Below are 23245 nucleotides of genomic sequence, written 5' to 3' on the forward strand. Positions count from 1 at the left end.
CTTTGGAGAAATGTCTCTTTTAGTCCTTGCTCATTTTTAAATCAGATTATTTGTGGGTGTTTTTTTGTTTTGTTTTGTTTTACTATAGAATTATAGCGACATGCTCAAAGTCACTAATCATCTGAGAGATGCAAATCAAAATGACAATGTGGTACCATCCCACACCTTTCAGAATGGCTATCCATCAACAAATGACAAGTGCTGGTGAGGATGCAGAAAAAAAAGGAACTCTTGTGCACTGCTGATGGGAATGCAGACTGGTACAGCCACTGTGGAGAACAGTATGAAGTTTCCTTTAAAAATTAAAAAAGGAACTGCCATTTGACCCAGTTATCGTACTTCTAGGAATATATCCCAAGAAACTAACAACAGAAAGGATATATGCACCCCTATGTTCATAGCGGTACAATTTACCATAGCTAAGATTTGGAAACAACCTAAGTGCCCATCAGCAGATGAGTGGGTTAAAAACTGGTACATCTGCACAATGGAATACTATGCTGCAGTAAAAAAGAGGGATTTCTTACCATTTGCATCAGCATGGATGGAACTGGAGAGCATTATGCTAAGCAAAATAAGCCAGTCAGAGAAAGAAATATCACATGATCTCACTCATTTGTGGAATATAATGAACAACATAAATTGATGAACAAAAACAGATCCAGAGACAGAGAAGCATCGATCAGATCATTAAACCTCAGAGGGAAGGTAGGGGAGGGTGGGGGTATGGGGAAGAGATCAACCAAAGGACTTCTATGCAAGCATATAATCCTAACCAATGGACACAGACACCAGAGGGATGAGGGCATAAGTGGGAGCATGGGAGACATTCGGGGGAATAAGGACACATATGAAATACCTTAATATAGAATAAAAATAAATAAAACAAAAAAAGAATAACATCTTTGTCTAAAATTTTTATCTAAAATTATTAATATAAATTTACATTATTGAGCACTAATTTTTGGCATAAAGTAGCACTCAACACCATTTGGATCCTTTGTTCTTCCTCTTCCCAAGCTTAATTAAATGCTTATAGGAATGTGGTGTCATCTTAGATTTTTTTCCCTATTTGTTATCCTTCAAATTCACTTAATTTTTAAAATCCTTCCAGTTCTTTATCTGAACAAATCTTAATTCCATATCTTTCATTCCCTCTCCCTACATTTGGCATCTCTCTGTGAACTATTATTCTTTCCTGTGATCTCTTTAGAGCTACTCTTGTCTCTAATCCATCTTTCATACTTTATTTAGCAATTAATTTAGAAAATGTAAACACTATACAAATGATCCAAAAGGAGTCTCTGGGCAGGATCTGGTTGCCAGGTTTTTGCAAACAACTTTAAAAGGATATATAATTTTGATGACTTAATTTATTGTTTTTCATTGTGTTTTACATATAGTCGACAGAGGTACGTTCTTGGAGACACAGCAATGCAGAAGATGGCCAAGTCCCATGTGTTCTTAAGTGGTATGGGTGGTCTTGGTTTGGAAATTGGTAAGCAGTAATTTTTATTTATAATTTTACATGACACTTTTGAGCATAATTTAAAGATTTAACACCTTCCCGATGTATTATTTTTGTGAGGAAAATTAAATTTAAAACCTTGATCAGGTTTAATTCTTTTGGCAAGACTACTTCACAGTACTGTTATAGTCTTCCAGAAAGAACTAATGATGACTCTCTTGGTTCTCTTTGTGATATTAATAGCCATTAGTGGTTATTCACTGTATTTGTTAATTCATTATGGTTGACCACATATACGTATATTTATAATGATATGTTTGGAAGAATACACTAAGATTTTAAGAGTAATTATCTCAGTGTGATATGATTAAGGAAATTTTGTTGTTGTTGTTAATCTATATCTTCTTAGGGACATATATTTCCTTAAGTAGTAAAAAAGTTAAAATAATTTAGACAGAGATGTGATGAAGCTCTATGAAGACATATCTGTTATACATTACTAATATTAAGTTATTATTTTTATTTTTCTTTATAGCAAAGAATCTTGTTCTTGCAGGAATTAAGGTGAGTAAATGTCCTTGGTAAAGAGAATTATTTGTTATGAACTCTTTTTTTTTTTATTTCTTTTTTGCTTCTCAGTAGTGGTAATATTATTTACACTTTGAATTAATTATTGCTTTTTCATTTAATAGCAAAATTGTTTTAATTCTATGCTTCAGTCTTTAAAAAAACAAAACAAAACACTTTTTATTATAGAAAATTTTAAAATTAAAATAAAAAATAGTTTTGACAAAACCCCGTGTACCCATCATGCAGCTACTATTATTAACTCATAGTCAAATTTTAATTTGTTTTCATGTATATTTTTCCCATTCCCCAGTGCCTTCCCCAACCACAAAATTATTTTTGCATAAGTCTCGCAGACTTCCTATTATACATTCCTTAAATATTTTAGTATATAGTTCTAAGAAATAAGGGTCCCTTTTGAAAATATAACTACAATACCATTTTCACATCTAAAAAATGATTCTTAATTTCACTATATTAGTTATCTATTGCTGCAAAATAAATTATCCCAGAACTTAGCAACTTAAAGAGCACCTATCTTAGATTCTGTGAGTTAGGAATCAGATACAACTTAGTGGGTTCTTCTGTTTGAGGGTCTCTAACAAGGCTCAGTCAAGATACTGGCAGTGTCTGCAGTCATCTCGGGTAAGGAAATGCTTCCCAAGGTGGCTCAGGTAGTTGTTGAAAGGATTCAGTGGCAAAGTTGTGCCACTTCACATTCTCACCTCAGCTCCTTTCTGGCTGTTAATCAATACCTTGCCATGTGGCCCTCTCATTAGGGCAATTTGCTTCATCAGGGTAAGCTAGCAAGAAGAAAAGAAATGGAATGTTCTAGCAGACCAGTCTTTTGTAATCTAATCTCAAAAGTGATATTCAGTCCCCTCTGCTGTATTCCTCAAAAGCAAGTCACCAGGTCTAGTTTATATACTCAAGGGGAGGGAATTACATAAAGACCTAAATACCAGGAAGTGAGAATTATTGAGGCTATCTTAAAGGCTTACCGCAATCATCAAATATCTAGTTAAAGTTCAAATTTTCCCAATTATCTTCTGAGATACATATTTTTTAAATTTTGTTCTAATCAAGATCCAACTAAAGTCCACACACTAAACTTGGTTTCTTTTAATCTATAGATTTTGCTTCCCTGTTTTTTTTTTTCCCCTTGCAATTTATTAAAGAAACCAGATTATTCATCACATATACCTCTATTTCTGTATTTCCTGTAAACTGGTAGTATATTCAGTCAGATTCATATTTGATTCTTGTGTCACCACTACTTCACAGGTGATAATTTGTTCTCCCCTGAGGCGGAAATAATATTCTTATTGTCTCTCTTTTTATGGTTATTTCTAGCCATTAATGATTATTGCCTCGATTCATTATTTTATTAGTGGTAGTGGTATTCGAATTGTCATTTTTTTCTTTATTTATTAGCTGGAATAATATTTAGAAAGAAAATTTTTCATTTATCACATATTTGGTTCCACTGAAGTGTACATATATGAAGAGCAGAAGAAATATTTGATATTTTTCCACTTTATTTACTAGTTTTCAAATCAGTGGTTTTTCTATTATCCCCTAGCAGTAGCCAGTGAACGTGTGTGTGTGTGTGTGTGTGTGTGTGTGTGTGTGTGTGAATATGATAACACAGATTTGATAGGTTTTGATCTATTATAGTAGCTGTTCTCATTGATGCTCAAAGTGTTTTACCTTTGCTTGTTCAGATCTTCTTCAAGTTCTTGAGTCCTTTTGGCAAACCCAGTAGTCTTTGATTGCAAAGTTTTTTTTTAGCAAAACAATTCCAGTATTAATAACAATATGATTATTACCAAAAACAGTTAAGTAATTTTTAAAAAATAAGATTTTTTTTAGTCACTTTAAATCATTCCTTTGGGTAGTTATGTAACAAATTCAATAGTAATTTTGTCCATTTATTTATTTTGCTTGGGTTTTTAGGAATTGCTTTTTTATTTAACATAGTATTAATACTATGTGACACTTAAATAATTCAAAGTCAGTTTTATAAAACAAAGTGTATTCAGATAAGTCTAGCTTCTTTGTACCTTATCCAGTGTTTCCCAACCTTCTCTCATGATGAGAATCACCTGGTGGAGTTGTTAAACCACAGATTCCTGAATCCCAACTAAGAAGTGCTAAACTAGAATTTTTGGGAACATATAGGTAAAATTGTATACTTAACTAGTGCTCTAAGACAGATTTTATATACAGAGCACTAAGTTAGGTATGCAATTTTACCTATATGTTCTCAAAAATTCTAGTTTAGCACTTCTTAGTTGGGATTCAGGAATCTGTGGTTTAACAACTCCACCAGGTGATTCTCATCATGAGAGAAGGTTGGGAAACACTGCAGTATACTATCCTTTCCTTATTCGCTCACCCCCTTTTTTCATCTGTTTTTAAATATAAACAAAACAGATAAATGTGAAAATTTTATATGTGTTTGTACATATAAAATTTATTCCTACCTGCCTTTCTTAGATAAAGAGCCATACTTTCCTCCATCTTGTTTTTTATCATTTAATAGCATGTTCTGGATTTAACCTATAGTGGTAATTACATATATTCCTTTTTTTAGTAGCTGCATGGATATACATTTTATCGATGTAGTATATATTATTATATCCACTTCTTCACTGATGGATGTTTTATTTCCAGTCTTTTGCTATTATAAATAGTGTTGTAATTAATACTTATCCACATCTTTTTGTATTTTTCCCAGTGTGTCTTTGGTATATATTTTTAAAGGCAGGATTGCTATATCAAAGTATAAATGCACATGTCATTTTGCTAGAGATTGCAAAATTCTTTTCCTTTGAGGTTGTGCAGCCTAACATTTCTACCACTGATATATTGAGAATCCCTGATTCATCTCATTCTTATCAATAGAGTATGTTGTCAAACTTTTGGACTTATGCCATTCTAAAGAATGAGAAAAGATATTTCATTTTTGAGCAAGATTGAACACGCTTCAATATTTTACAGGGCCAGATGCATTTCTTTTTTATTTTTTAATATAATTTTTTTTTTTAAATCTTCACCTGAGGGAGGGCTCTGGCCAGTGTGGCTCAGTTGGTTAGTACATCCTCCCATACATAGGAAGGTCGTGAGTTGATTTTTTGGTCAGGACACATGCCTGAGTTGAGGCTTCAATCTTCATCAGGCACTTATAGGAGACAACCAATAAATGTATCTCTCACATCTCTCTCTCTTTCTCTCCCTCCCTAAAAAGTCAATAAAAAATAAATCCTCACCCAAGAATATGTTTTCATTGATCTTTAAAGAAAGAGAAACATCAATGTAAGAGAAACATCAATCACTTGCCTCCTGTTCACGCTCTGATCAGGGATCTGACCCACAATCTTTTTGGTATACAGGACAGTGCTCCTACAAACTGAGCTGTCACCTGGCCAGGACCCATGCCTCCTTTTTAAAAATTAATATTTGTGGTCTGTAATTCAAGTCACAAACATTTTTTTATAGTTGGTCAATTATCTTACTTATTTTGAACATGGAACATTTGGAAATGCTTATTTATGTGATAATTTATCTAACTTGCTACTTTCAGAAAATTTTAATTCTCTTACTGTTGGAAATAGTTTTTTTATTACTTTTCTGGGTTTTCTGATATGTATAGTCATTTCATCTGTGAATAGAACTAATTTAATTCTTAAGCTTTACTTCTATTGTTTAATTATAGGATAATATTTTTAATATAATGTAAATAATATTGTAGACGGTGAACATCCTTGTCCTATTTTGAATTTAACAGATATTTTCCCTTTTTTGAAGGCACTTACAATTCATGATGTAAAGGAATGCCAAGCATGGGATCTAGGAACCAACTTCTTTCTCCGTGAAGATGATGTTGTTAATGTGAGAAACAGGTGAAGATAAGATTTTGATGTATTATCATAGGAAATATTTTTTAAAATATATTTTTATTGATTTCATTTATTTTATTTTTTTATTATTTTATTTTTTTATTAAATTATCTGTGTACATATTTTACCATTGCTGCCCCCTCCCATACATACCCACCCTCCCCAGAGTTTTGTATCCATTGGTTGTACTTATATGCATGTATACAAGTCCTTCGGCTGATCTCTTATCTCCCCCAGATCTCCCTACCCTCCCCGCTGTAATTTGACAGTCTGCTTGTTGCTTTACCGTCTCTATATCTATCTTTTGGTTCATCAGTTTTTAATGTTCTTTATTATCCATAAATGAGTGAGGTCATGTGGAGTTTCTCTTTCATTGACTGGCTTATTTTACTCAGCATGATGTTCTCCAATTCCATCCAGGTTGCTGCAAATGATGAGAATTCCTTCTTTTTATGGCAGCATAGTATTCCATTGTGTAGATATACCATAGTTTTTTTATCAATCGTCTGCTGACGGGCACCTAGGCTGTTTCCAAATCCTAGCTATTGTAGATTGTGCTGCTATGAACATAGGGGTGCATATATCCCTTTTTATTGATTTCAGAGAGGGAGAGAGAGAGATAGAAATATCAATGATGAGAGAAAATCATTGATTGGCTGCCTCCTTAACACTCCCTACTAGGGGTCAAGCCCACAACCCAGGCACGTGCCCTTGACCAGAATCAAACCTGGGACCCTTCAGTGTGCAGACCAACATTATATCCACTGAGCCAAACCAGCTAGGGCAGGACATTTTTTTTATTCTTGCAATTACTTAGAATATTATCTGTATTCAGAACACTGGTTCAATAATAGTTGTTTAACTCATCACCATAAAGTCACACTACCATCGATAAATAAGTATTGACATATACTTACTTAATTACTTATATTTGTCAAATTTTTAATATAGTCACATTATTATCTAGGAATGTATTTCTTAAAGATTGTTAAAGGAAGTCTTTATTATTTCTGAATCATTAAAAGACAGAGTTTGGAGCTTAAAACTATAAAGGTTCACTTTGAGATTATGTCTTACTATGAAATACAATAGTATGCTACATCTCAAGATTGTATAGTCATCTATAAATATAAACGTCTCAGCTTTTTTCTTCTATAGTTTATTAAATTTCTGTTGAAATTTTGTGGCATTCATATTCCTCTGATGTAAAAGTGTCCAAGTTTGAGAGATTGAATATATAGAATCAAAGAATACTAAAAGTCATTTCTTTTTCATTCTTTTTTTAAGGGCTGAAGCTGTTCTTCAACATATTGCAGAACTAAATCCATATGTTCATGTTACATCATCTTCTCTTCCTTTAAATGAAACCACAGATCTCTCCTTCTTAGATAAATACCAGGTTAGTGCACCATTTAATATTGGAGATTATTGACAGATTTCAAGGCAAATCATTAAGTATTAATGTGATATAACTAATCTAATCTATTCTATCGAGCAGAACAAAAAGTTTCAGGATAAGACTTCCTTTAGAATAATATATTTCTAATGCTTTATTTTAGGCAAAGGGCCTATCAACTTCTGACAAAGCAATTATATCCGTCAGCTATTTTCACAGTAATGTGCATAAAAATCTACCCAAAACGTAGTGGTTTATAGCAACATGCATTTCTTTCTTATGTATTTGCATGTCAGTTGGAGTTAAGCTATTCTAGATTGAACTTGAACTCCAACGTCTGGGTTCTGCTCCAGACGCCTCTCTTCTGGGATCAGGGGGCTACCTAGCACATGGTCTCATGGCAGTAGCAGAAATGCAGAGGGGCAAGACCAACCATCTAAGTATATGTCAAGCTCTGTGTTACTTCCATTGAATAATATTGTACATTAGCCAAAGCAAGTCACAGTTAAGCCCAAAGTAAAGGAACAGGAAAATACACTCTTCTCTTCCTAAGGTCATGAGTTAAAGGTGGTATCTAATCCAATTACAGAAAAGTAAAACATGGAATCTACTTAAAATAATCTTAAATAATAAAAATTCTAAACACTGTGGTTGTTCTAAAAGGGAATAGATTTACCCTGGTTTTCCTTACGATTAGATTATGGTGTTACCCATTGTCTAGGGGAAAAAAAATACTCCTATGTTTCTCTTCTGCTCTTCTTCAGGCACTGTGTAACCATTTATGTGTCAGTTTTTCCCCACAAGAAGCAATTCTCCAACTCTGGCTAGGAACTTTGTAGTATTGATGAAATAAGTTAGATTCAATATATACTCGGTTAGAATATTTTTAAGTATATTTTTATTGATTTTAGAGAGAGAGGAAGGGGGAGAGACAGAAAATCATCAATGATGAGAAAAACATCAATCAGCTGCCTCCCACATGTCCCCTACTTCGGTTCAAGTCTGCAACCTGGGCATATGCCTTGATTGGAATCAAACTGGTGTCCTCTTGGTACATGGGATGATGCTCAACCAATTAAGCCACACTAGACGGGCTATACGTAGAATTGATTTTATCCTATTTACAAGCTAAGTTAATGTGTTACTGTTTGATGAACACTGGCAAGAATACATGAGATTCTTGGGTTACAAACTTAAAAACTTTACATTTCAGAGCATGGTAAGAAGTATGAGTATTGTATTTTCCTGTTTCTTCTTTAGTGAAGTGCAAGAGGACACATGTAGTGGGTTCCTTTAGAAGAGAGAACACTGAGCTTGGTTTTAATGTTTTACAATAAGCAATAAGCAAGTTTCCTTCTTTGTCACAGAGGGAGACATTACCTCATTCCTCAGGTTGTATGAGATAAATACTATCCTGATAAATGGCACAAGTATGCATTCATGGTATACTTAGTGAGATCCATGAAAAGTGAGAGACCCATGGAGAAATAATCTGCTTTTAGAAAGTATGCCACTAAATTAATACCTGGATATTTGTGGTAAGACTAAGTAATATAAGTCATGGAAACCAGCAACAAGGAAAGCTCTGGACTAAAAGTCTAGCTCTGCTAATGACTAAAAAAATATTTGACCTTTATCAATTATGATAAAATCTGTTTATAAAATCTCTATCTCACAGGGTAATGATAAAAAATAAAGCACTGAAAATTGTAATTTGATATTTATTACAGAACTTCATAGTTTCACATAGCTTAACTGTAGTTAAGCAGAAGTAGTTATATTGTGAATCTGTTACATCTCTGAAGTAAGAAAAATCTAAGCCAACAAATATATCTCTTTAAAAATGTTATTGTTAAACCTTTAGGCTAACTAAATACTTTAAATTAGTATTCTGGTAACTAGGTTTGTATTTTCACATCAGTAACAGATAAAACAAAAACTCTAATCATTGGAGTGAATAAATACCAGAGGAAATTACAGTTTGCTTCTAATTGTGAAGTCTATGATGGTAATTGAATTTAATGTGAATAGGTTTTCCCTTATCTATGTTGTTTTTGCTTTTATTATTCCATACCTCTGAAGATAATAACTTTAGGTTGGAATACTATTGTATTTTCAGTATAAATTGAAATGCTTCTGATTTAGTTGTTGTACATTAGCAAAATAATTGTGTATTCTTTATTCTTTAATATTTTTTCCCCCTCAACAGTGTGTAGTATTGACTGAGATGAGACTTCCATTGCAGAAGAAAATCAATGATTTTTGTCGTTCTCAGAGCCCTCCAATTAAGGTAATAGCATCACTTAATAATGACGTGTTATTAACCAAAGGAAGGACACTTGCACTATTAAAATTTTTAGCTTTTTATTGGATTCCGTATTTTCCGGCGTATAAGACGACACTGTGTTCTAGTAAAAAGCCTGCTCAGATTGGCCAGAGTCAGAGGCGGTCTATTAAAAAAAGAACTGGTGTTGCCTCGGAAGTAGGGGGTAGTCTTATATAGCGAATATAGGCCTAAACCTATGTTTTAACTGTAAAATTAGGGGTCATCTTATACGCCGGAGAATACGGTGTATATACAAGCTCTCATTTTATATGAGAATAACACAGTAATGTTTTTCTCTTTAAATTTGGTATCATATTTTTAAAACTAAGATCTAAATTTGGTTTATATAGACAGATTACCAAAACTAAGGAAGAATAAAGACTAGAAATAGAAAGTATGATAAATATTTAATTCATCATCTAACTTTAGTATGGTATGGTGGTGGTACATTGGTTCTTTTAACAAATTCATTAAACATGTACAGTTATAGACACTATGAATACATTAGTGAATAGAACATATAGATTTTCCTACTTATGAAAATAAACAAGTAAGACTTCAGATCCTATGAAGAAAAGAAATAGGTAAATAGTTAGGATAGGGCCCAGTGCTGGTTCTCTTAGACAGAATGTAAGGGAACATCTTCTCTGAGATTATATTTGAATAGAGCCCTGAATAATAAGAAAGAGCCAGCTAAGAACATATCTGAGGAAGAGCATTCAAAGCAATGAAAAATGCAAGTGTAAAGACTTGCAAGTATAAAACTTCACTTGGTGTGTTTGAAAAGCAGAAGGAAGCAAGCAGGACCAGAATGGGAGTTTGGTTAAAGAGGAGAGAGTAGTAGGAGTAAAAGATGCTGGAAGATTAGGTTGGAGAAATAGTTAGAAGACCATTTTCTTATAGATCAAAGTTAAGAATGTCTAAGTTTTGGTTTAATTTATATTTTTAAAAGATCATTCTGGTTGTGCTGAATGGATAGAAGACTCTAGCAGTAGTTTTTAAAAGTGTGGTCCAAGGACCCTTTCATAAAATTTCATATTACTAAAATGTTATTTGCATTTTTCACTCTGGTTCTCTTTGATGTGTAATGATACCATTGCTCTGACAGCTAATACAGAGTTTATGTGTGTGTGTGTGTGTGTGTGTGTGTGTGTGTGTTCTTGGGTTTTAAAAATTTATCAGTTTTAATATCTAACACAGTGGATATTAGTAGGTATAACTGGTATAAATAAAAGGTCTTTGGGCCCTCAATAATTTTAGGAATATGAAGGGGTCATGAAACCAAAAAGAGCACTATTGAATAATGAATAGAATAGAGGCAGGTAGGCCAGTAAGGGGCTAATGCAGTAATCCAGGTGAGAATATTGGTGCCTTATTCAATAGAAGAGCAAATAAGGATTGTGAGTTATTGAACTTGTTGGGAGGGTGGGCGGGAGGGAGGAAGGAAGGAAGGGGGAGGGAAGAAAGAAGAAAGAAAGAAGAGGCTAGCAGAACTTGAGAGTTGTGAGTTGTGAGGGAAAGAATGATCAAGAATAACTTAGCTTTTAGTCCACATTATTAGGTAAGTAGTATTGACACTGGGAATATTGGAAAGAGATTTAGATGAGAAAATGGAAAATTCTTCTCTGCAATTGAATACATATTGCTAATTCCCCCTCCTTAGTGAGACATTTGTTTCTTTGGAAAAGGCTATTCATCCTGTTTAAAATGGCCACCAAGCCATAATTGTACTGTATAAAATGGGTGTACTTTCGGATTGTGGTATTAGCGTTTTTACACTTTGCACATTTGTGCTATGGTTCATAATTTAAACAGATGAGTAAGACATGGAATGGTCAGTAAATTTATAATAGGTCACGTAAGTTTTATAAAATAATTATAGTAGTTTATAAACTAAAATCCTTGTTTATGTAGTTGATATGTATATTTACATTTCAAAAGTTGTTTTGCAAAGGAAGAAATTGTCCTTCAGTCTGAGCTTTTAAACTTAAATATATATAAGTTGTACTCAATATTATAAAAATTGGCTATATGTACTATTTTGACCAGTAAAGGCAGTACATGATCAAGTAAGATAGTATCAATAACTCTAAAAATAACTGAACATGAAAAGAGTTTTTGTACAGATTTAAAATAGAGAAGAGTGTAGTATAATAAAAAATTAATTTAAATAATTTATGATTCTGTTGAAGAACCTCATTTTTACCTTTCATCAGTTGCTCAGCCCTTTTTCTGTTGACTCCACTATCAGCTTTTAGTTCTGTTCTGTTTTCCATTAACTACTGTTTTTGGTGAATGGACACACCATTCTTTTCTGAAATGTAAAGTAAGAATTCCCTGCTAGACCATGAAATCAAGATAATCTACTTTTTACATACTACGCTTAACTATTAGGACAAGGTAGGAATTTTTGTTCTCTAAAAATCATAAAATGTATTGTATAATGATGATGTGCTAATGTTGCTTCTAATTTTGTAACATTAGATATCAAGTCCCAAATAGCAAAGTTCTTGATTCCTGAACCAATTTGCAGGAAAATAATTTATTCTATTCATGTTTTACTTTATATCCCAAACGATATACTTAATTATAAGTGAAATTGTCATAAAAGAGCCTAAGATAGTAGTTGAGCTGTTTTTTTGTTTTTGTTTTTGTTTTTTTATACAAACAGATAAGCTTGAACTTGTTTTTATCATTTTACAGTTCATTAGTGCAGATATACATGGAATTTGGTCACAGTTGTTTTGTGATTTTGGTGATGAATTTGAAGTTTTAGATACAACAGGAGAAGAACCAAAAGAAATCTTCATTTCAAATATAACGCAAGTATGATTGTATATATATATATATATTGTATACATACACATAGGATTAATTTTTTTAAGTTGATGTGAATATTTTTTAAAGGTGGTATTAGCAAAATATTGTAATATGCAATATTTTTTAGTTGTTTTACAAGATTTTAAAGTAACTCCTGAGAGATTTTGTTAATGTCTTTATTGTATTATATGTAAAGCTAAATATAAGTTAGATTATTAAAAGAGTACTCTTGCCTTGCCGATGTTTCTCAGTGGTTGAGTATGGACCTAAGAAACAACAGTTCATGGTTATATTCCCAGTCAGGCCATATGCTCAATTCCCAGTAGGGGGCAGGCAGAAGGCAGCAGTCAGGCCATATGCTCAATTCCCAGTAGGGGGCAGGCAGAAGGCAGCCGATCAGTGATTCTCATCATTGATGTTTCTATCTCCCTCTCTCTGAAATCAATAAAAATACATATTTTTTAAAAAGAGAATTCCTGATTCCTTCTAAAATTATTTAACAACCCGAGGCCCAATGCACGAAAATTCATGCAAGAGTAGGCCTTCCTTCTCCCAGCATTTTATTTTAATCTTCATTCGAGGATATGATTTTATTGATTTTTAGAAAGAGAGGAAGAGTGGGAAAGAGAGAAACAACGATATGAGAGAGGAACATCACTCAGTTGCCTCCCATATGCACCCACTAGGGATCAAATTCAAAACCTAGGTATGTGCCCTGACCCAGAATCAAACCTTCAACCTTTTGGTGTACAGGATGACATTCCAACCAACTGAACAACCTGGCCTGGCACTGTCATAAATTTTGTTCTATGTCATGTTCCTATGGGACATGCACTGTGATTCAATGTTTATTGAATTGTTCATGTGTCAGATCATAGATGTAACTTTGTCATAAGTCACCTGGCCCAACATAGTAACTCTAGAGAGAAGCACACTTAAATTATCATAGACAAAAGCTGTTATATTTCTAAAACATTATTTGGAGAAAAAAAAGAGTTTTAAGAATTAACTAATCTTCAAATCAAAAGGTATTTGATCAGCTTAATTTTTTTTATTCCCTATAAAGGAAAAATCATTATAATTCATTTTTTTCTCTTTTTAGCCTAAATTATTAACTGCATTCACATCTTTTATAATCAGTTTACATTAAAAGCGCCAAAGAAGTCAATATAAGTGAATGATAATGTACTTTTGATAGTACATTATCTTTATGCTTTATTTTTTTAACCCAATGTAATGTTACCTTTTTTAAGAAAAATTTATTGAAAAATTCTGTGTATCTCTTTATTAACAAAATGGTTTATTATTTAGCCTTTTATCTTCTGTAGTTGTTTTTCGTTTGTCTCTGAGAGTATCATATAATTAGCCTAAGCTCCAAGAAAGATTATGGATTCTTGTATTGCACTGGTCTTTTCTTTTATAGAATAAAGCAGGAAATATGAAATTATCCGTAAAGAATTAGAAAATATCATAAATGTACCCATTTAAATTATCTGCAAGGAATTGTTTCTCCTTAATAAATTCCTTGTCAATTCTATTCTTTATGAGATATTAACAAAGCCATATCACATTACTTTTATCTACATTTTTGTGATCATAAATTTTAGAATCTACACTGTTATGAAAGAGAGAGAAAATTATAATTTCGTTCGATTTCATATAGATTATCACTTTAGTCAAGTAGTGTGCAGAATTATGTGCAATTAGAAACTTTGCCTTTCACCTGTCTCATCCATCCTCTTTGCTGAAATATGCTAATTCATTTCTATTTTTATCCTGAGAAGCTGGCTGGACTACACAGTATTTCTTTGCTTAAAATGTTGGAACTCTTACTGGAATCTCTATTTCCCCCAAGCATAAAAATTATATTTTAGAAATTCATAAAAAAAATAAATTGATCGTTATTTTGTTATACTTATTTAAAGACTTACTTTTACTAAGGGAAGAGAGGAATGGCTTGGAATTTTGGGGGCTTTTTCTGAGAATTTTATAATTACATGATTTTTTTTGTATGAGATTGGGAATTTGTATGCAAAAGAGTAATACTTGAACTTGTTTGTTAGTATATTACTCTTATTTTTAGGCTAATCCTGGCATTGTCACCTGCCTTGAAAATCATCCTCACAAACTTGAGACAGGACAATTTCTAACATTTCGAGAAATTTATGGAATGACAGGCTTAAATGGATCTACACAACAGATAACTGGTAAGTTATTTGTTTTATTAATTCATTTATACTTATTCATTATTCTGCATATTTATAAGTCTTTAAAAGCTTAACAAGAAACCTACCCAGTTTTGGTGCCACAGTAGCAGAGACAAGGTTTCTTGATTCATATTTGATGATTGGATTGACTTAGGAAGGTGGTAAAAAGATTATTTCTATATGCAGAGACAGAAGAACTGAAAGATGTACTATGGCAGGGCTGGCAGTGGGAGTTGAGATAACAAGAGTCCTAAGACATTTTGGAGGGAACTTTATATATTATATATCTCATAGGTGAACAAAAGTTCCAACATTTGCAACATTTTTATTCACTTAGGGAATGCAAGAAAGGGAGTAAGATTTAGAGAAAAGATAATGAATACAGTTTTAGGCTTCTGGAGTGAGGTGGAAATCAAATATTCAAGTGAGATAGGTGTTTTTGTTCAGTTGCTTGGAATAAAGAAATGAATGGTTGTTGCTGCAGACAAGTTTCTGAGTTTGTTGGCAAGAAATAGAAAGGATGTTTTTTCAGTGGACGAAGATGAGGCAATTGTCTCATAGAGAGTGATTTTCCTGCAGCCATATTTAAGATGTAAAGACAGCACCAAACTTCTTGTAGCAAACAAGTTTCTAATTGTCCAGCTGAGAGTGATTCAGGGTGTTTTTTTTTTTTTTTAAGTTATTATTTTAAATTTTATTGGGGTGACATAAGTCTACATGAACATACAGGTTACATGTGTGGATTACTAATTTAAAAAATATGTATATAGGACCATGTGTCTACCACCCAAAGTTAAATCTCCTGTCATCTCATATTAGGACCCCTTTCTTCTCCTACTCCCCTCCCTAATTCAGTTTTATCTTTAGGACATTTGAAAGTATAATTATGTAATTAGTGTATAGACTAGTAAATGAATTACTTTTCTTTCAATGACTATAGAATGGATCCTTAGGAGAGGAAAATCAGACCCTATTATAAACTCTTTATAGAAAAACAATTTTGGATATATTTTTATGCATCTTTAGTAACAAAACTATTGGATTTTGTTTCCCACTCTCCATCTAAATATGTAAATTACCAGTACAGGTTCACTACATTGGTATTAAAGAATTAGTGTCTGTTTTTGCAAATGACGATTTAACTGATCATTTAGTATTATCTTTTGTTATTTTTGGGTCCAAGACTTGGTAGATTGTGATAATGGATCAAGACTCTTGAGGATACATATAAAAGGAGGAGCCACTGGAATATCAAGGAATGAAAAGAAAGAAAACCCACATTTTGTTCCAAAAATTCTTAGGGCATAGATAGAATATTTAAATAAAGTGACTGTTTACAAAACTTTTTTTTAAGCATTTATTAATTGGTATTTAATCATCCAAGGTAATTCTCTGTTATTTGGAAAACATTTTTAAATAGTTAAAATAATACATGGTTATTCTAGATAACACATATTTAAAATGAGTACTATTTTAAGCCTCTTCCTTGCTCCAGAGATAACAGTAGCTAAGTTTGATATTTATTCTGCTGATCTTATCTCTCTACTTAATATATTTAAGACTTGTAGGGAGAAAGGACTTACTATTTACTTCATTTAATTTTTTTAATAAATAAATTGTTCAAACACAATAAAGATCAGATGTTCACAGTGAAAACTTTCCTGCCTACCTGCAGTTCCGCTCAGTTCTCATCCATTCACTGGTTTTTAGTTTATCATGTGTCCTTCCTGACTTTTCTTTCATGTTTTTACATACAATGTATCATATTATCCATTTACCCTTTGCCTTTTCTCTAAACAAAATAACTACATGATCTTTTCACATTAAAAATTACACAACATTCTTTTTGTTTTTTAAGTTTTCTTAATGGCTTCATATTATTTCATATTACTTAATGAATTGTATCACAGTATAATTGAAATTTGCATTTTACATATTATGAATGAGATAAGTGCATTTTCTTAACTTTTAGGGCTATTAGTTCTTTAATGTGAATCATCTATCATTTGCCCTTTTTCCTTTTGAGTTGTTCATTATTTAATCATTAGAATTCTAAAATATAAGGCATATCTGTCAGTGTTTTTTTTATATATAAATTGCAATTTTTTCCCTAGCTTGGCATTTGACTTTGCTTATGATTGGTTTTTACTATGTGTATATAGTAAAAACCAATAATTTAAAATTTTTTCTTTTATGATTTTTATTTTATTAGAAAAGCCTTCCTCACTGCAAAGTTTTGAAGAAATTTTTCTCCTATTCTTTTTTCTTAATATATTTTTCTTATCATCTTCGACATATAAAACATTTATCCAATTGGAATAGATATTTTGCCAGATGGCATTTTTCCCAAAAGTTTTATTGAATAATCTTATCGTTTCCTCACTGGTTTTAGGTGCCAGTTCCTTAATTGTATCCCTTGTGAGCCTATTTCTGAGTTCTCTAATATATTCTGTTTGCCTATCTATTCATGAGCTAGTACCATACTATATTAATTATTATTAATTATGTGTAACTAATACCAATATTATTAATTATTGAGGCTTTATAAAATATTTAAATAGCTAATAAACACCTGTCATTAATTTTTTTTCCTTTTTGAGTTTTTTTAGTTATTTTTAAGTACTTAAATTCACATTGGAAAAATAGTTTGTCTAGCTCTCCACACTTCTTCCTACCTCTATACTCCCCTCTCCCCCCTCCCCTCCCAAAAAAAGATTTATACTGGGATCTTAATTTTATAAGTTATAGGAAATTAACATCTTGATAAACCTTCAAATTCAATACTTATATCAATAAATAATGGTTTCCTTTTTCTTTTTCTTTTAGTGGTATCACCATTTTCTTTTAGCATTGGTGATACTACAGGACTGGAACCTTATTTACATGGAGGCATAGCTGTCCAAGTTAAGACTCCTAAAACATTTTACTTTGTAAGTATTTCTTTTTCGGCTTAAAATATTTCTCTGTAGAAGAAGAATGGCAGAAGAGAAAAAAATAATAAAATGAATTGTCAGTTAACCAAACACTTAATTTAAAGCCTGAACAGATTTTATTCTTTTAATTTGCACCCACTTTGAGGAAAATGGTGTCAATCTAAGGAAATAAGCTGGTATCAATCAAAACTTTACAGCTAGAATACCATATGCATATAATTGAGGGAACTAAACCTTGTGAATCATGAGAGTCAATTATATGTCTTAAAATTGCTTACTAAAACAAAAGATGAAACAGAAAGATTTAATAAGCATTGAAACAGTGTGTATTTTATTATTCACTTACATGTTTAAAGTAAATGCAATATTTTTTTAAATTTTAAGAAACCGTGTATATTTTGGAAAAATAAAGTAATTCCTATCATCTGGCATTGAAAAGGAAAATTTAAGTATCTAAATACAGAAAGGCTACTTTTATCAAGAAACTCAGGAGTCTCTTGCCACTTAAATCTTTAGCCCACTTCTCAGTATAAGCTAATACATTTCTGTTTTTTTTCTTATAAGTTCTCATGGTTTTAATGAGATTGCCTTTACTTTTTCAGAATTATTAATTATAGTCCTCTACAAGGCTTTGTTCAAGCCAAAGTTAGAACAACAAAGAGATTAAATAACTACTACTAGTCAAATTTGCCCCTGCCTTACTTTCTCTTGCTCCTGTCCCCAATTTTTAAATCGATATTTATGCTTTAAGTGAGTTTCAGATTGTGTAGGTGGCTGGGGGTATTGTTTTTTTGTGTGTTTTTGTTTGGTTGGTTGGTTGGTTGGTTATTTGGTGTTTTGGTCTTTGTAATTTTGAGTTTTCTGGTCTTGTCAGTCATCACAAGTCTTGATAACTTGATACCAGAAAAATATGGTAGCTTTTCAGTAAAAACAATAGATATTTTTTTCAATTACATACAAATATTTTTACCATTTCTTCCCAAATTTATTATGTGGGTCAAGTTGCCTGATTGCATTTAACATTAAAAAAAAAAAAAAAGTGTGGTAATAAGATGGGGGTAACAAGAAGATTAGGAGCTATTTTATATTTCACCTAAAACTTAGTAGCCCAGGCTTCTGGTCAAGATGGCATTGACAGTATTCAAGTAGAAAGTAGGCTTTAATATCAAATCATTCTGCTTCCTGTTTAATTTATTTGGACCTAGTAGCTCTATCAATGTTGGCTCAGTGGATTAGTGAATAAGTTATTCTTAATAGTACTTAAAAAAAAAAAAAAAAAAAAAAAAGAACTTTAGTAGCCCAATGGTATTTATTTCAGATTTTTTAGAAAGCTCCGTTACTCTTAGTACTCTGTATATTTTGTCAAGTAATCACTCACTTGCAAGGGAGTAATTGTTTTGTTTTGTTTCTATTAGGAGTCATTGGAGAAGCAGATAAAAAACCCAAAGTGCCTTATTGCAGATTTTAGTAAACCTGAGGTAAGTAAACACTTAGGAGGTTTTAAGAGAGGCAGCAGAGTGCGGGATTGGGATTGGTAAGAGGTTATAAAGTTAAAATGAAGTAACCATGTATATAACTTTCTGTAAGATTTTCTTGATAAAGATTGTTTCACATATATAAAGTTGACCTCCAATGATTAGAACAGAAATTTATATCATGAAAAAATGTTAAAATAATAGGAAAAAGTTTTATAATGATATGTTAGCTTTGATAGTTAAAAGACAGTTTTTAATAATTTATGCAAGGTACTCTTATTAAAAGATTTTCTGAATCATGTAGAGTTCATATAATAGCTGCTGTTTTGGAAGCATTTTTTTTTTAAATCAATGAATATAATTTTGTAGCAGTGAACGTATTTGTGATAAGGAAAGAATAATATTGACAGATTCCAAATTTGTAAATTTTGATAAGGAAAAAAGAAATTGATCTTATACAAATATTTTGATGCGTTTGTTTAGTTGATATTACTCTAAGTTTCATATAGATAATTTAGTAAAAACTGGTCATACCATTTGTGATTGAGACTTAAATCTATTATTTAATATTACTTTATTGCCATTAAGTCAAGTCATTTAACTTCTGGAAGATTCAGCTCCCTCCTCTGTTAATAATAGTGTAAAGCTAGTTGATTTATTGTAATGATTATATTTTAAAATGAATTAGCACAGTGTCTGGCACATGTTACATTGACCTCTTTTTAATGTTCTAAATAGGCACCTTTAGAGATTCACACAGCTATACTTGCCTTGGGCCAGTTTCAGGAGAATTATGGTCGCAAGACAAATATTGGGTAACATTCCTTGTTTTAAATAACTTTTTTCTTTGTTATAAAACAGTATTTCAGTTTATGAAAACGTATTTGATGTTATAATTATAGTTAAATTCAAGTGTACTGTTTAAAGTGCATGCATGTGTGTGAATTTAGTACCCAAACCAAGAATGGTACAGTATGCAATTTGCATTTACTTGTTGAAAAAGATACATTATTTTTATATAATTATGAGTGGCCCAGTGCAGGAAATTTGTGCACCCAGCCTACACTCTCTCCAATCAGGGACCCCTTGGGGGATGTCTGACTGCCGGTTTAGGCCTGATCAGGATTGGCCAACCTAGCAGTTGGACATCCCTTTCGCAATCTGGGACTGCTGGCTCATTACAGCTCACCTGCCTGCCTGCTTGATTGCCCCTAACTGCCTCTGCCTGCCTGATCACCCCTAACTACCCTCCCTTGCCGACCTGATCTCGCCCCCAACTGCCCTCCCCTGCCAGCCTGGTTTCCCCCAAAGGCCATCCCCTGCCGGCCTGATCTTGCCCCCAACAGCCCTCCCCTGCTGGTCTGATCTTGTCCCCCACTGCCCTTCCCTGCTGGCCTGATCTGGCCCCCAGCTGCCCTCCTTTGCTGGCCAATTTGGTTCTAATTGGTCAGTTTCTATGCCAGTCAGCGTCTCTGAGCCTATCAACAGGGCCTGATCAGAAAGGCAGGGCTGATCAGCAGCCCCAATGGAGGCTGGAAGAGAAATGGAGGCAGCTGCTGGCCAGGCTCTGAGGGAAAGAGAGAGACTAGTGCTGTTTAAAAGCTGCCTCAGACGCTACAGATCAGCCCCTGCTTCTCTCTTCAGGTCTCTTTCCAGGACTGATTCAAAGCCCCCTCAGCAGTCACTGCTGTGTCACCAGCCTGCAGCCTCAGTAGTCAGCCTTTGGTCATGATCAGTCCATACACCCTGGCTCTTGATTATAGAGATTTAGAAGTAAATGGAAGCATGTATAACATTGTTAGTTGGAAAAAAAATGAAAATTTTCCTTAAATGTTATGAACATTATTAGATGACAATTAAATAAATGTTCTAATATAATATTGGGGGAGGGGGGGTAGACAGTATTTCAGAGATTATAGTTTAAAATATTTAAAAGCTAATTAAACATCTTAAAATTGCAATAACAGTACGTACCCCAAACTATATAAATATTTTAATGACTTCCTGGTGAGAGTAGAAAGATTAATTTATAAAATTGGAATTACATTAAATAAGACTTTTCCCATTTTTAATTCTTCAAAAGCTACAACTCTTTAAATTGTAAAATCTGATATTAATTCAGTTATGAAATCCATTATGTAATATTTTTCTAGCCTATTAAGTCAGAAGTATTGTTCTTAGGTGAGCATGATTTTGAAGTAATGTATTTGTGAGCCAGTATTCATGTCACTAAAGCACTTGTGCTTCTACCTGTTAGAATTCCACATTTTCTTACATATATCTTAGATTTGATTATGATCTTTGTTTATTGCATTTGAGAAAACTGAATTTGGGTGCTTTGTTTTGAATCCTAGATGCAAAAAAGATTCAGAAGAGCTGTTGAAACTAGCAACATCTATAAGGGAAACTTTGGAAGAGAAGGTGAGTTTTGAAAGTTAACAGCTATCAAAATGTAACATATAAATGTTCTATATATTAATATTTTATTAACCTTCAAATCCAAGCTTTGCTACTTATTGATTCTGACAGGAGACAAGTTACTTGGCTGCATTCTGCTTTAATTTATAAATTTATAAAATGTTAACATGCCTCAGAGAGTTCTTGTGTACAATAGATAATTTAATTTTTTAAGGTACCTTGAACAGTATGTGGCATATAGTAATTCAAATTTGCCACTGCTGTCTATTTTTAGTATTAGTATTTTTTCTTCTGATTTACTTGGTTTGTTAACTCACCAAATATATGTAACCTGCTATATAAACTCATTAGCTTTCCTATATATAAATTGTCTCTTTTGTAAGTTATTTATTCATATCCCTCAATTGCATTTTGCATATCATATGTGGACATATCACCTAGAAAATGGATTTTTTCATGTTATAGTGCTAGTGCCTGCTGGCCAACAGTTTCATTGTAGCAGATATAAATGTAGCAATGTTTGTGCAGTTATTTGAAAATTATGTTGTTTCTGTTGTTAATTTGTAAAAATGAAGGAGAAATGGAACTTAACATTAGAACGAATAATATCTCATATTTTATGTAATTAAAAGAAAGAAGAAAAAAATAAGTGTACTGAAAACAGTGAATCACTAGTCATAAATGAAAGCCCTTTTATTGCATATGGAGTGGTTAGAAAAATGTCTAAGAGATTAAGATCCTTATGATTTCATTCATGTAGAAATCAAACAAAAAAACAAATGAACAATCATAAATACAAAAACAGACTCTTAGATATTCTTTTTATTTACTACTTAGAGCACAAACTGATAGCCAGCTCCTCATCATTTATATGAATCATTTTCATTTGTTTTTGTTCAAGATTTTCCATAGTTTTCATTAAAACTTATTTACAAATTCTGGTTGTTCCTAATTATTGACAGACACCACAGAACTGTTATTTAACAAAACCTATAGATGTTAAATATTTCATTTAATTCTAAATCGTGTGTTTGTGTCACATAACGAGTAAGAAAACAGAAATGGCAGGTACTGTAAAGAGAAATATGTACTGCTTGGGAAACTAACATGCAACTGGGTCTTTTATTGTAAGAATAGAACTTTTTTAGGACTTAAAAACTTTTAATGTTTTCATTGATTTTTAGAGAGAGAGGAAAAGGAGAGGAAGAGAGAGATGGAAACATCTTAAAACAACATTTTGCCTCCTCCTGCACACCCCCAACTGGGAGTCAGGCCTGCAACCTGGTCATGTGACTGACTCAGAATCATATTGGTAACCTTTCATTGCTTGGGACAAAGCTTAATCCACTGATTCACAGAGACTGGGCAGGACTTTAAAACTATTTAGTTAGAGAAGCTGAGTGGCTTCTTTTGAAGTTTAGCTATAAAAATTATTAAGTCATTGAAATTTTGAGTGTACTATGTGAATACTGTTAATACTGTTGTCTTTCCTGGCTTATATTTCAGCCTGAAGTAAATGCTGACATTGTGCGTTGGCTCTCTTGGACTGCTCAAGGCTTTTTACCTCCACTTGCTGCAGCAGTAGGAGGTGTTGCCAGCCAAGAAGTATTGAAAGCTGTGACAGGAAAGTTTTCTCCTTTGTGCCAGTGGGTTAGTTCTGTATTTTAATATTGTTTTAAATTTAAGGCTGAATTATCTATCTATATAATGAATGTCTGTTAGGAATTTTAGTA

The 23245-nt window shown here is 32.5% G+C and overlaps 1 protein-coding gene and 1 pseudogene across 2 annotated transcripts in view; both read left to right on the forward strand.

Annotated features, from left to right (window-relative positions):
• The window catches only part of LOC311625809 (jun dimerization protein 2-like), a 59078-nt pseudogene that overhangs the window by 33593 nt on the left and 2240 nt on the right, over positions 1–23245 (forward strand). The window lies entirely within an intron of this gene.
• UBA6 (ubiquitin like modifier activating enzyme 6) overlaps positions 1–23245 on the forward strand; it is a 63457-nt gene that overhangs the window by 6778 nt on the left and 33434 nt on the right. Inside the window, exons 3-14 of the mRNA XM_084889783.1 lie at positions 1404–1498; positions 2004–2032; positions 5846–5940; positions 7225–7336; positions 9543–9623; positions 12363–12485; positions 14563–14686; positions 17513–17616; positions 19035–19097; positions 19833–19909; positions 21449–21515; positions 23019–23162. Coding sequence (XP_084745909.1) covers positions 1404–1498; positions 2004–2032; positions 5846–5940; positions 7225–7336; positions 9543–9623; positions 12363–12485; positions 14563–14686; positions 17513–17616; positions 19035–19097; positions 19833–19909; positions 21449–21515; positions 23019–23162 — 1114 coding nt within the window. The remainder of the gene's footprint in view (positions 1–1403; positions 1499–2003; positions 2033–5845; positions 5941–7224; positions 7337–9542; positions 9624–12362; positions 12486–14562; positions 14687–17512; positions 17617–19034; positions 19098–19832; positions 19910–21448; positions 21516–23018; positions 23163–23245) is intronic.

This window comes from Pipistrellus hanaki (assembly GCF_964339955.1).
Source record: "Pipistrellus hanaki genome assembly, chromosome: 1".
Taxonomy (NCBI): Eukaryota; Metazoa; Chordata; class Mammalia; order Chiroptera; family Vespertilionidae; genus Pipistrellus; species Pipistrellus hanaki.